Consider the following 14,385-nt stretch of genomic DNA (forward strand, 5'->3'; position numbering starts at 1 on the left):
TCAATCTGGTTGCTGTAAGCTCGCTGGTACAAGTCCTTGTCCACCCGACCATCTACAACGCACTACAAGAATTACCTGTGTATATTCATTAACACAACTCTGGCAGCAGAATCGCTTCTGCGGACCATCAACGACCAGGACACTGTTCCCGACACCTTTGCTGGGCAGGTACTCTCCACACTGTTCACAGCAATTCATTATCAGACCATTGGCCATTCTGTATCTATTAAAGCAGTGGTTGCTGCACAGCTTATGAGTTACATTATTAACGCTGACTTCATGGCGAATCTAGAAGAAAAAGCAGAATTTATTAAATGAAGCAAGTTAGCACAGTAAGGAATGAGGTAAGTAGTTTTTTCAACAGAAAAAAAGAAACTCTAGTAATTTCTCAATGGAAGAAATATTCAGGAAAAGACTAAAAAGCCCATTTGGTTATTCTTTCATTTTTATCTTTGACTGCTTGGTAAAATTATTTTTCAATTTTACAAAAGAAGGAAAAATAAGTTTAATAGAACAAAAAAACAATAAAATCAGTAATAATTTCCCCAGAGACATTTAAGAAGTCCAGAAAATGAACTGGTTTAGAAGATTTTGATACGACCTGTTTAAAAGAAATGGATGGGTAGTTTTTCGTGTTCTAAAGTTCACTTCCCTAAAAAATCGTGGGATGGGCCAAAAGGATCAGCACTACCCATACTCTGGATGCTGTCTGTATACACATGCTTTGCTCAGCTTCCTGATAACTGAGATAAAAAAACATGTCCTCAATTTGCATGGCTCAGGACAACCAACTCCAAATGCAGTTACCAACAACTGGGCCAAGTGAGGCCCGTGTGCATGCTCACTTCCTCTTTCAGCATCTGCAAAGATGGCAGGGCCCATAAGAAATGTGAAGTTTTCAACATACTTTCACTCCACGTCCCACATGGTCTCGTACCAGGGTTGCCTACTTCCTTCATGTCCTGAACCTACACTTTTGTTTAGTGTGGCTAGTGAAAATGAAACCCACCATACAACTATTGCTGTGCATGACTACAGCCACTCCAGAGAAACAATGTGTGTGCTCCATACTATGCAAATGGGACATTTGCTTATAAGACAGTTCCCTTTAACTTCACTGTGCAGATTCAGGATGTACATTATGTAGATGGCAGAAAACAGGGCAGCACTTAAAGCCATTCCTGTTAACCTAGGTAAGAACTTAAACGAGATATAAAAACCCACACCTCTGTTAATTTACTACAGATGGTACATCTTGACTTGTTCGGAACTCTTTTTCTGGGATTCTGGCTGTTCTCATAGGGGGACACACAGGACATGCTACGGAGTTCTTGGAAGGGCTCGCTCCAGCCCACTGGAGGAACAACAGAAGCCTTTTTTGTAGGTGCATCTCTGAAACACAGAGATAGACAATTTAAGGACATTGCATTTTAATGTCAAATAAATAAACAATAATGGACATTTTTCATTTTCTCATAATACTAGGAATCAACTATAATTTCTCAATTTAGAAAAATCCTCTTTTTGGTTTCACTGCCAAGAGTCTTAAGTTATACTGGAAAACACAATCTGGAGGTAAAATTGTAATATTTGTAGCACAAGAACCTTGACACAGGTTCTTATGATTTCTAGAAGCATTCAAAAAGGGTGGTAGCAACTTGGTAGAACTAAGGCAGAAGATGGGGCAGAGGGTGAGGGGGGCAGAGGCAGGAGAGGACCAACCTATCCCCACAGCCATACCCCACTTTTCTACCAAGAGCAGGTACAGTACAAATGAGCCCACATCTCTGATAAGCTCTACGATAACTCAAGCTCAATCAACCTGAAGATGCCCTGCAACAATCCTCCCCATGAATGTATGCGGCTCTCCAATCACATTCAGAAGGCACATTTACACTGCCATATAGGCCAGATGGAGCCATGTGAGAAGTACAGCTTACTTTTTACATAGTGCATTGCGTTTCTTTGGAGGACGCTTGTGAGAGAAGGAGGAAAGGCAGCTGGTAGAACAAAAGAGGTGAGCCGATCCTTTTCGTTGATAAGCTGTCTGTCCCTTCTGTAAAGGCTTTTTGCAGTTTGCACAAGTGATTTTAACTGGTTTGGTGAGTTGCTGTTGGGCTGAAGGCTGGCAAATCTGTTTAGGAAGCGAGGCCACTGGTGATAAAGAATCCACCCCTGGCTGTTTCTGATTACGGGGAAATGATGCTGACTGGGAGATCCAAGAATCTTAAAAATAAAACACAAGAAAAAGTCATGGAACAATTCAAAATTCACATCAGAAAAATATTTAAAATTTTTATTTTGCACAAGTTTAACAGAATAGTGAGGCAGCCATGTAACAAGTGGTTAAGGCACAGCAGCCCTGCTGCACAATCCCAGGGCAACTGTACACTTAGCATTCTAAGTGAATGAAAACTCTATTGTGCTAACAATGTAAATGGCGGCCCTGGGACTGTGCAATGAGGTAGCCATCATCTCCTAAGTCAGACTCCCCAGGTCAAAAGGCATGTTTCTGAGCTGATTGTGCAAGTATATAGTATTAACCTGTCCTGGTTTTCTCAGCTACAGGCTGGCAATGATACCTAACTCATGAAAGTGCTATAGTAAAGTATTATGTTTGGAATTATGGCACTTGCAAAAAACATTAGCCACTTTTTCTTCTCTAAGAATATTAGAAAATATGTAAATACAAAGATAACTATTGAGTATGGTATATGATATCCATTTTCCTAACAGCTCCCCACCTAACATTTTATTCTGAAAAATTTAAAGCATATAGAGAGGCCGAAAGAATTTTAAAGTGAACATCCACCAAATAGATTCTACGCTATTTTACTACTTTTTAAATTTATTGGCTGTAATATTGGTTAATAACATTATATAAATTTCAGGTGTACAATTTTATACTATGACATCTGTATACTCCATACTGTGTGCACCCCCAAAGTCTAGACTCTGTCACCATATATTTGACCCCATTTACCCTCTTCATCCTCCCCAGCCCTAATTTTATACTATTTTTACTTTACAATTTTTCTATCTATTCAGCCCTCTGAACAATCAATCAATTTTTACGTATTTCAAGTAATATGTAGACATCAATATACTTCTAAAATACTTTGAAATATATATAATTTAAACATAACATTTTAAAGCAACTCTTTCTACAATTACTTCCCAGCTTTCCAAAATATTATTTCACAGGCATTAATGTTAAGTGTGTTGGATTACTCAGGAAACAGCTTTCCTAACTTCACACAGGGCCTCCGCCACCATATACAAGTATTAGTGTTAGCTTCAAAATGGTACACTATTATGTACAGGAAATAGTGCTTCTCAAACTTCAACATGCATCAGATATCTTGGGAATCTTGTTTACATGGAGATTCTAAATTAGTAGCGCTTGGGAGGGGCCTGAGATTCTGTATTTCTAACTAACTTCTCGGGTGATGGTGAAGCTTTGAGAAACAAGGCCCTAGAAGACTGAATTATTCTGTCATCTCTCTTCAAAAATAGCTTTTGTCATTAGGAAGAGGCCTATCTATGGCCCCTCCACCTATAACAGCTCCAAAGGCCTCTCTCAGTATTACCAACACTAACAATTCCATTTTCATATCTAAATTCCCACCCACTGCTTCTAATTTTCTTTGTCCTATTTCTAGGTATCTTTTACCTTATAGGCAAAAACAAAACAGAGCAAGTAACAAAAAGAATTCTTTCATTCTACAGGATGACATGCTGGCAAATATGGAGTACGTGCCAATAAAATTTTTTAACACCAAGTACTCAGAAGTTTCTTCACTTCTAAGCCATTCCTTTAGAAAACAACATCATTTTGAACCATTCCAAAGAAAACAAATTACATACTCATCTATAGAATAAACACAGATTGCATTCCAGGTTAATCTTCTCTGCATAGTACCTGGATAATGAAGTCGATTTAATAAATAAAATAAAGGACAATCAACCATTACAAGAGTTCTCATTACCATTAATATGGGAGAAATAAGAACCTTGAACACAAAAACATTAGGCCTTGTAATTTTATGAACTTATCCCTACATAAAGGGGGCATATTTATATAAAATTATGGAAAGTGAGATATCACCTATACTGCTGAAGACTAACTGGATTCTGAAATCTTTTTCACTTTAGCTTTGGTGAATACATAAATAAAGCAAATGTTTCCTTTAAGTTTCTTATTTCATCAATTTTTGGTATTAGTGTCTCCAGATTAAATTTAAAGGACTCTCAAATTCTTCCATGCCCTATCCCTGGAATACATTTTACTAGAAGAGGCCTAATAGGAAGGTCCGGAAAAGGAGGTGAAAGGAGGCAGGAGCTCCATGGAGGTAGAAGAGGAACAAAGTATGGGGGAGGGAGGTGTGGTTCTGGAGTTTGCAAACTCAGGCTGCTTGCTTTAAGCTCAACCAGAGCTGCTGCCTACCCGAGCCTCATTCATTCTCTTCCAAAAACTAGATGTTGCAAGGTTCTTTCCTTCCATTTTACCCACGAGGAAGCTAGGCTCCTAAAAAGCACAGTGCCAGTTAAGGAACAAAAGACTCTGAGAGTCAACGGGGGCCACTTTTTGGCCCATGTCTGTAACACACAACTACTTGACCTCGTGGTTTGGCGCAGGTCAGCCAGGTCCTGGGGGCTTCAGTGTCCCAGTATGGGACACGTAGGGCTGGGCTTGTCAGGTACCTCTTTGGAGTTGCTGGGGAACTGGTTGCCGGCAAGGCGCCAGATGGTACTACTTCGAGGGCCTGCCTTTGAAGCCCTAGGTAATGTGTGGTAAGCAACCTGAGAACCTGCTTGGATCTTCCCTACAGTGTGGGGGGTTCAGAGCTGGTTGCCCAAAGATGTGCTTATGTGATATGCAGATTATGTTAAGCTAAGGGCAATTTTAGCTTCAGGCTCAAGAGAAACTTCTACCACTTGCTTTAACTAACTGGAAGAACTTGAATTAGGTGCCTTGCCCGTAAGAGATTATCACCAATAACCTCTTTTTAACCTACCTATATGACAGGGCAAACTTCTATTTACTAAACATCTGCTCTTATCATTTTGCAGTGACCCTGAAAGCCCCCAACACACCTTATTTCATTCCTAGCTCAGTAAGTCTTATACACCCACTTTCCCTTTCTATCTCTGAACCTTTCTTACATGTGGGGGGTCTCAGATTCTCTCATGTATGTGGGGTTAATTTCTCTTGCTAAAAAAGAGAGAGAGAGAGATAAGGGGCTTACATTATTTAATCCAAATTCATAATTATATGCAAGGAAAATTAAGACCTAGAAGTTAGGTGATTTGCCCAAAAGTCCAGTAAGTATTATATCCACTATTTGATTTTTAGGTGTTCTTCATTTCTTCTTGCAACTAAATTCTTCTGCCTAAAGAACAGCCTTTTACCGTGTTTCCCCCAAAATAAAACCTAGCCAGACAGTTCTAATGAGTCTCTTGGAGCAAAAACTAATATGACCCAGTCTTATTTTACTATAGTATATAATATTTTACTATATTTTACTACAAGACCGAGTCTTATAATATATAATAAAATATTGGGTTTTATATTAATTTTTGCTCCAAAAGACGCATTAGAACTGACTGTCCAGCTAGGTCTTATTTTTGGGGAAACATGGTAGTGTTTCTTTAGTGTTGGGTCTGTAGGTAAAAAGTTCTTTCAGTATTTCAGTGGGTTTTTTTGGTTACAATAAATAACATACACATAAAGTTTATAAATTTTAAGTGCAAAGCTCAATGAAATTTCTTACAATGACTATACCCACATAAATATACAGAAAATTTCCAATATCCCAAAAGCCTATCTAAGGTATTTTCCCACTCAATAACTTCCTTTCACACAAGTCATCCCTATTCTGATTTCAAAGATTGGTTTTGTCTTATTTTGAACTTCACATACATGTAATTATATAGTATGTACTCTTTTGTGTCTAGTTTCCTTAACTCAACATCTTGTCTGTAAATTCATTCAACAATTGCATGTACTAGTTCATTCTTTTTCATTGTTTAAAGTATTCCAATGTGTAGCTAATACTACTTATCCATTCTACTGTCAATGCGCAAGTGGATTACTTCCAATTTTTTACTATGATTTCCGTACTTGTCTTTTAATGGTTTCTTTGGTATTTATCCTACTTGGGATTTGCAAATGTTCTTGAATTTGTAGGTTTATGTTTTATCTCCATTTTAGAGAATTCTCAGGTGCACCTCTTCTACCTCATTTCTTTACTCCTCTTTCTGGGACATTAATTACATGTCCTCTTCATCAAGTGTCGTAGGTCTTTCACGTTCCTTTCCGTGTTTTCCACCCTTTTGGTTCTCTATGATTTAGTCTGGGTAATATTCTGATATATCTTCTAGTTCACTCATGCTCTCTTTAGCTGTACCCAAGCTACAGTTAAAACATACAGTTTCTTAAAACCTGTGTCTGATGACCCAGTTATCTGGGCTCATGTCTACTGTCTGTGTTTTCTCTCTTAATTTTCTATCATATGGTCTTTTCATATATCCCTGATTGCTTTTGATAGTTTTTACATGAAAAACTTACAAAATTTGAGGCTCTGGATTATGTTAGCATCCCAATCCAAAGGTCAAGAGGTTTTTTTGTTTCTTTCTTTTCTCTCTCTCTCTTTTTTTACTAGTATCCCTCTTTTTGGGCCCGTGAGTCTGTTGAAAGCTCCTCTTAAGATTCTCAGCCTTCTCAGCAGCCTTTTCTGGAACTGAACACATACCCACAAGAGAAAAGCACCCCCACCTAACATATTACTTCTCAAAGGCTTCTTCTCTTAAATCTTAGAACCCTAATTTTCTTCACTGTCTTTGTAGCTCTGTGATGCTTTCAATAGACACTTTGTATATTTTGTGTTTTCTTCCCCCTAGGTACTCTCTGCAGGAGGGATAGGAAATACCCACTCTATTACCATCACAAGCATAACTCCCTAAAATCAGTATCATGATCAGAAATGTGTATAATGCAATAAAAATACAACATAGATGCAAGAGCAATTTCTAAGTTTAGGTATTTTCCAGGTTGAGTTTTTTGCTGTTAATATAAAAGGTATGTGATGAGTGGAGAACTTTCACTGAAAAACATCTACCTTAAATCTTAATGAAAGGATTACATGATTCAAAGGTCCACACTAATGGACATAATCCTAAAACGAAACGCCTAGTTTTATGTATACTTCATGCAGATCCATTAATTTTATATGAGATTTCAACCTATAAACCCTAGATTTAAATAACTCAACTCTAGAAATCCTCATCTTGCTCTTATTTTTTTCTTTTTCCTATGCTGGAAAACCTTCAATTTATACAAGTGGGAAGCATATGGCAACTAGAGTAAGACACTCTGGAGTAGCTTTGACTCTAAATAATAACAATAATAATATAACTGCTGCCATCTTATTCTATTAGTCTTCCGGTAAAAATTTGTTAGTTTTACTAAAGCTGACAGCAAGCAAAAACAAAATCTAGATAATACCAAAATGAGACATCTTTTACTATGCTACATTCAAGTAAACAAAGAGTGAAAAACAGCAACAAAAACAACAGAAAGGCTGTCCTTTCCATGGGAGACTTAACCTTTAAGAAAGTTGCAAATGGGGGCCGGCCCGGTGGCTCAGGCGGTTAGAGATCTGTGCTCCTAACTCCGAAGGCGGCCAGTTCGATTCCCACTTGGGCCAGTGGGCTCTCAACCACAAGGTTGCCAGTTCAACTCCTCTAGTCCCACAAGGGATGGTGGGCAGCGCCCCCTGCAACTAAGATTGAACACGGCACCTTGAGCTGAGCTGCCTACCGGATGGCTCAGTTGTTGGTTGGAGCACGGGCTCTCAACCACAAGGTTGCCAGTTCAATTCCTCGACTCCTGCAAGGGATGGTGGGCAGCGCCCCCTGCAACTAACGCCTAGTTTTATGTATACTGCAGCTGAGCTCCCGGATGGTTCACTTGGTTGGAGCATGCCCTCTCAACCACAAGGTTGCCGGTCCAACTCCCGCAGGGATGGTGGGCTATGCCCCCTGCAACTAGCAACGGCAACTGGCCCTGGAGCTGAGTGGTGCCCTCCACAACTAAGACTGAAAGGACAACAACTTGAAGCTGAACAGAACCCTCCGCAACTAAGATTGAAAGGACAACAACTTGACTTGAAAAAAAAAGTCCCGAAGTACACACTGTTCCCCAATAAAGTCCTGTTCGCCTTCCCCAATAAAATCTTTTTTTTTTTTTAAAAAAAAGAAAGTTGCAAATGTATCTTCATTACTCTTCATCTGACAACTGGGTGAACATTGTTTTTAGAATTCTAAACTAAATGTTATTCTTCAAAGGATTTGGTTCTGTAACTTTTGTCCCCCAAAATGAAACTTTTGAGAACTCAGGAACATCGTAAATTCATCTATACTTCATTAATAATAGAAATTTGTACCACATACCGTAAACAAAATAGCTTGAACATAGTTATTAATAAAAATGTTTTCATTTATGAGTATCAAGTGAGTCATTTGTGCCTTTTTGCTTTGTTACATTTTAAAATCACTGATAATTTATATAATGAGAAAGTAACAAAAACATAAAATAGTTTTGGATTAATGAGATAAAGGGTTGACAAGAATTCAAAAATCCAGGAGTAATCAAAACTATTTTCAAATAACATTCCCAAGTCTCAATTATGTCCACAATTTGAGTAAAATGATAGTATAACATCTAACAACAGAATGCTTTTGTATAATATCAATCTATGCTATGCTTTTAAATTGAAAAGCATCTTATTTAACCATATTCAACATTAAACACCAAATTTCAATTTACTCTAGAAGGTGAAAAATGGTTAATACTGAAATACAAAACAAATACATCGCAAGTCTCCTGGTTTTAACTCCAATTAAAAGCTTGTATGTACATAAGATGGAATTCATGCTTACATAAATATACACCTAAAATTTAGGGAATTACAAAACAAAACAAAATAAGTAAAAGGCTGAAAGAAAGAAACAGATCTAAAAGAATGACTTTCAATGGACATTATTACAAGTCTTCAACATCTTATCTTCTTTAACTGCTTTTAAGTTTAACACCGCTTTTAATATAGAGATTGCAAGTTTTTTCAATATATACATCTCTCAGGCTTAACTCTTAATCAATTAAAAAAAGATGTACATAATAGTAAATGGATGACAAACATGAATGAACAAATTCATTAAAAATTTTACAAGTTCAATGATATATAAATTAAAAGACCACATTTTAGTGATCATTTTAGCAAACATTAAATAACACTCATATCCCTGAGGAAAGCTTCCAACATGGAAACAAAAACTCTTGTGTTGCTAGGAAAGTAATACAGTTTTCTGAAGGGGGCAATTTTTCATCAACCATCAAAAGCTTTAAAAATACGTTGACATATTGATTTAGCAATTCCACCTATAGAAACTATTCTCAAGAAAAGAAAACAAGTATGCCAAATTTCAGAGAAACTTGTTTACAATTACAAAAACTAGAAAAACCTCAACCAAGCAATTAATAAATACAATATAAACATAGTTAATTATATTTGACATGAGCTAATTTTAATATAATGTATATATAACATATATAACTCATATAATACTATATAAAGATGAATTGTCAAATGCTTCCCCCAACCCCAAGTCAAGAACAAGATTAGGCTTTAAACTCCTACCACTTTTGTTCACGACTATATTAGAAAAAGAAATAAAAGGGCAATCTATGAGGCCAAAATATTGCCATTATAATACTAAGATTATTTGCCCTTCTCACTATGTTGGCATTTACACTACTGATGCAAAGGCAACGATGGGTAAAAGTGCTGACAGTGGAACCAAACTGTACTAGTTAAGTTTTCTTCACTATCTCACACTTGCAGAAAAGAAAGAAAAAGTCACATCTCACTTACAGCTGTTATTGCAACACCAGTGGTCAATACAATTCTGATGCTAACCAACCACGTGCAATTATAGCATCAGACCCCCGAGGTTTAAAAGCACAGTCCCCAACAAGACTGCCCTCACTTCAGATGCCACCCGGACTTCTGGTAGGTTCTTAGACACCCCTGAGGTTTGATAATTTGCTAGAATGACTCACACAACTCAGGAAAGTTCTATACTTATGATCAGTTTTATGACAAAGGACACGAATGAGGACCAGCCAAATGAAGAGACATATAGGATGAGGTCTGGAAGGGTCCCAAACGCAGAGCTTCTGTGCCCACTCTCCATGAAATCAGGTGAGATCCCCCACCTGGCACACCAAAGAGTTCACCCACCAGGAGGCTGCACTGAGCTTCAATGTAGAGTTTATACTGGTGTTTCACTGTATAGGTTTGACTTAGAATTATTCACCACATGTGATTGAACTCAACTCCTGCCGCCCTGTCCTGCTCAAAGCCCCGACACTCTAATCACATGGTAACCCTTCCTCAGCCTTTGCCATATAAGCTCTCAGCACAAATTTAGGTGTGATCCAAAGGGCTCATCAATAGAAAAGACATTCCTATTACTCGGGAAATTTCAAGGACTTAGTCTTTCTCCGAAGACCGGGGACAAAAGCCAGTGAAATTATTTAGTATACAACAGATGTCCTTGACCAAACAGTATAAATTAGTATTAATTTTACTAAATTTCACCCTTTAATTACATCTTAATATTCTGTATGATGAAGAGGGAAATATGCATAAACTACTTCTGTTTTCATTCCAAAGTACAATGGTTATCTTAAGGAAAAGTGGAAAAGCACTTGCAAAACTGTTGCATTGCAAGCTGACCTAGCCTTTTTTCATGAACTACCTTTTTACTAGAAAGAATGACTGACAAACTGGTTATCAATAGACATTTTCTTAAAAATATAATAAATCAAATGAGCCTGTCATTTTAAGAATAATGACAGTATTTGATGCCAGTAAGAAAATTTGAGCTTTCAAGTGAAAATTAGAACCTTTGAAAACTTGTAACCACCACTGTGAGCTTGACAGCTTTCTAGTGACAACATTTAGAAAATCTGGATAACTCAGTGAATACAAATTTTGCAAATAACCAAAGCACAATATTACAAAATTATACAAAAGTAAAAGATCCATTCAAAGATCAATGGATTTTAATGTAATAGAGGATGAAAAGTTCATTATATGGTTTAAAACTCTTCAGTGTGAAAACCTTTAAGAAATTATCACTTGTCAAGTTTTGGTGCCAAGTGCAAAAGCCCCGCCCTCCCCAAAAAAACAAAAGGAAAAAAATCAACAGTAAAAAATGGGAAACCATGTAAATGCTAAAACAAAGTAGAGGAACAGCTATCTCAGACAAATATATCATAGCCATGAAACTTACATTTTTAATGACATAACATACTAATATTTAGAATAAGTAAATCATTTTTTAAAACCACAGAGGCAAAAGACTGAAAGCAAACAAACCAAAATTTTCACAGCGGTCACTCCTAGTTAGTGGGGTATGGTGACAGATGTTATTTACTTGTGTCTAACTGTGCTTGCTTCCAAATAGTCTCCAGTAACCATGCAGTATTTTCATGACCAGAGTAAAAGATTAATAAAATAAGGGAAAAAAGAAACTAGCACTTCATTAAAGCAATAAGTGATTAGGTTCTTAGCTCTAGTTACATTTCAGCCCTTTCCCAAAATTCTAAGTTGGTCAATAGTTAAAAAACACTAAAACGGCCAAAAAAACAAAATCAACAACTCCCCCACAAAAAAACAAAATGCTCCCCCAACCTCAAATGTGTCATGAAAAAGCCACAAAAAAATGTCTAAGTTTTCAACGACTTTTACTGTATTTTAATTTTATCAGAAGACTGTCCACATAAAAGTTTTTAAAATACAGGTCTCTGATTTAAAGGCAAGAAACTTTTAAAATGAAGAAACTAATAAAATGTTTATTTAAAAACAAAAACCACAGACAAGCAGTCCAAAGGTAAACACTTGTAAAGCAAAACTTGAAATTTCAAGTTAGTAATTATAAATTCAATTCAATTACTACGTAAATTTACTTTATATTCTCCTTCAGTTCACCATTCATCTTTTAATTCTGATTTTTACACTAAAATAGACACTAGTAAACAAGGGTGGTGGTAATGGTTATGGAGTTTTTCAATTAAAATACTTTAGATGTAAGTCACATTGGGAAAAATAGATTAAATTCCTGAAAATTCAGAGACCAATTAAACTGCAGTTTTATTAAATATTCTATCTTAATCTGAGAGTCAAGAGAAATAAAATTTTTCACATACAGAACATAAATAAAACAGATATGGGTCCTAAACAACAGCCAAAAATTTATTTACATGGGGTAGAAGACCACTCACAGCTTACCAGGACTATGGTGAGTTGCAAGTCCTCCATTCTGAAATTCATCTCCTGCCACATTCATTCTACCAGGATTAAAAGGTCCTACTCCAGTCTTGGTCTGTGAAGTTAAAGATGGGGTGTATGTTTGTATATTAACACCAAAATTACTTGACGGAAGTCCTTTAGCGACATCTCCCAAGCTGGTATTCTATAGTGACGTTACATGAGTAATCATTAAGTTCATATCTCGCCCATCATTCACAGAGCTCACACCTGTCTCTAAGGTTGTAACATTAGCAATCTGAATCTCAGAGTCGATTCTGTAGTGATACCACTATTACCCATTGCTGCATTTACCTTACTTCTTGAAAGACTGGAAGTGGAGAAATCCAAATCTTTGGTTCTGTTTTTAGTTTCAGGAAGTCCACATTCATTAAAACTGGAAGAATTTTTCTTTTCCCCTCCATTTGTTTCTATGTCCTCTTCATCATCAATAACAATTGTCTCACTTATATTTCCGTTCTGAGAAGCCAAATCTCTTGTGGAAGGAAGAATTGTGGAATAGTTTCCTTGTAGTTTTTCATCTCTTGATGAAGCATATATAAAATTTCTTTGATCAGCTATGGCTGGAGCAGAAGTTGGAGGAGGTTGTATAGATTCAATAAATACAACATCATCGTCATCATCCTCCACCGATGAGTTTCTAGATCTACTGACTAAAGGACTAGTTGAACCACCAAATGAATTTCCTATGTCCATGAGACTAGCTGCCATCGTTTTACTCTCTAATAAAACAGGAGTCTGTTCAGTCAAGTGTAATCCTCCCATTGAGCATTTATCCATGCCAGAGCACCTGTAAGAGACAGAGAACAGGGAAAAAAAGCCCTCACTTAACATCGCCAATAGGTTCGCATGCCAACAAATTGGACAATCGGGAAGAAATGGATAAATTCCTAGAAGCATACAATCTTCCAAGGCTGAATCAAGAAGAAACAGAAAATCTGCACAGACTTATGACTACCAACAAAATCCAATCAGTAATCAACAACCTCCAAACAAACGAAAGTCCTGAACCAGATGGCTTCACAGGTGAATTTTATCAACATTCAAAAAAAAAACACAAAACAAACGAAAAAAACAACAACAACCTGTTCTCCTCAAATTATTCCAAAATATCTAAGAGCTCCCAAGCTCCTTTTACAAGGCCACTATTACCCTGATTCCGAAACCAGACAAAGACATTATAAAAAAAGAAAACTATAGGCCAATATCCCTAATGAATATAGATACAAAAATCCTCAACAAAATATTAGCAACCTGAATTCAGCAATGCATTAAAAATATCATACACCACAGTCAAGTGGGATTGATTCCTGGTATGCAAGATTGGTTCAATATCCACAAATCAATCAACCTGACACACCACATAAACAAAATGAAAACAAACTCGTATGTTATATCAACAGCTGCAGAAAAAACATTTGACAAGGTCCAGCATCCATTTATGATAAAAACTCTCAGCAAAGTGGGAATAGAGTGAACATACCTCAACATAATAAAGGCCATAGATGACAAACCACAGCAAATATCATACTCAATGGAGAAATGCTAAAAGCATTCTCATTAAGATCAGGAACACGACAAGGATGTCTACTTTCACCACTTTTATTCAACATAGTACTGGAAGTTCTAGCCACAGAAATCAGACAAGAAGAAGAAATAAAAGGCATCCAAATGGGAAAGGAAGAAGTAAAACTGTCTTTATTTGCAGGTGACATGACATTAGAGAACCCAAAAGATTCCACCAAAAAACTATTAGAACTGATAAAGGAATTTAGTAAAGTAGCACAATACAAAATTAATATTCAGTAATCGGTTGCATTTTTATACACCGACAATGAACTAACAAAAAGAAAAATTAAGAAAACAATCCCATTTACAATTGCATCAAAAAAATAAAATAAAATACTTAGGAATAAATTTAACCAAGGAAGTAAAAGACCTATACTCAGAAATTATAAGACCTCAAAGAGAGAAATTAAAGAAGATA

The 14,385-nt window shown here is 36.6% G+C and overlaps 1 protein-coding gene across 5 annotated transcripts in view; it reads right to left on the reverse strand.

The window, feature by feature from the left end:
• The window catches only part of ZMYM5 (zinc finger MYM-type containing 5), a 31,982-nt gene that overhangs the window by 7,907 nt on the left and 9,690 nt on the right, over window positions 1-14,385 (reverse strand). For 4 of the 5 annotated variants that reach the window (XM_074330109.1, XM_074330108.1, XM_019749617.2 and 1 more), the window contains 5 exons: window positions 12,693-13,188; window positions 12,360-12,453; window positions 1,941-2,226; window positions 1,227-1,392; window positions 76-288 (listed from right to left, as the gene is read on the reverse strand). In XM_074330109.1, coding sequence (XP_074186210.1) covers window positions 76-288; window positions 1,227-1,392; window positions 1,941-2,226; window positions 12,360-12,453; window positions 12,693-13,178 — 1,245 coding nt within the window. In that variant the 5' untranslated portion in view covers window positions 13,179-13,188. Of the gene's footprint in view, window positions 1-70; window positions 289-1,226; window positions 1,393-1,940; window positions 2,227-12,359; window positions 12,454-12,692; window positions 13,189-14,385 lie in introns of those variants that run through there. The other variant, XM_074330110.1, reaches the window with a different exon arrangement.

The sequence above is a fragment of the Rhinolophus sinicus genome, linkage group LG04, assembly GCF_036562045.2.
Source record: "Rhinolophus sinicus isolate RSC01 linkage group LG04, ASM3656204v1, whole genome shotgun sequence".
NCBI lineage: Eukaryota > Metazoa > Chordata > Mammalia > Chiroptera > Rhinolophidae > Rhinolophus > Rhinolophus sinicus.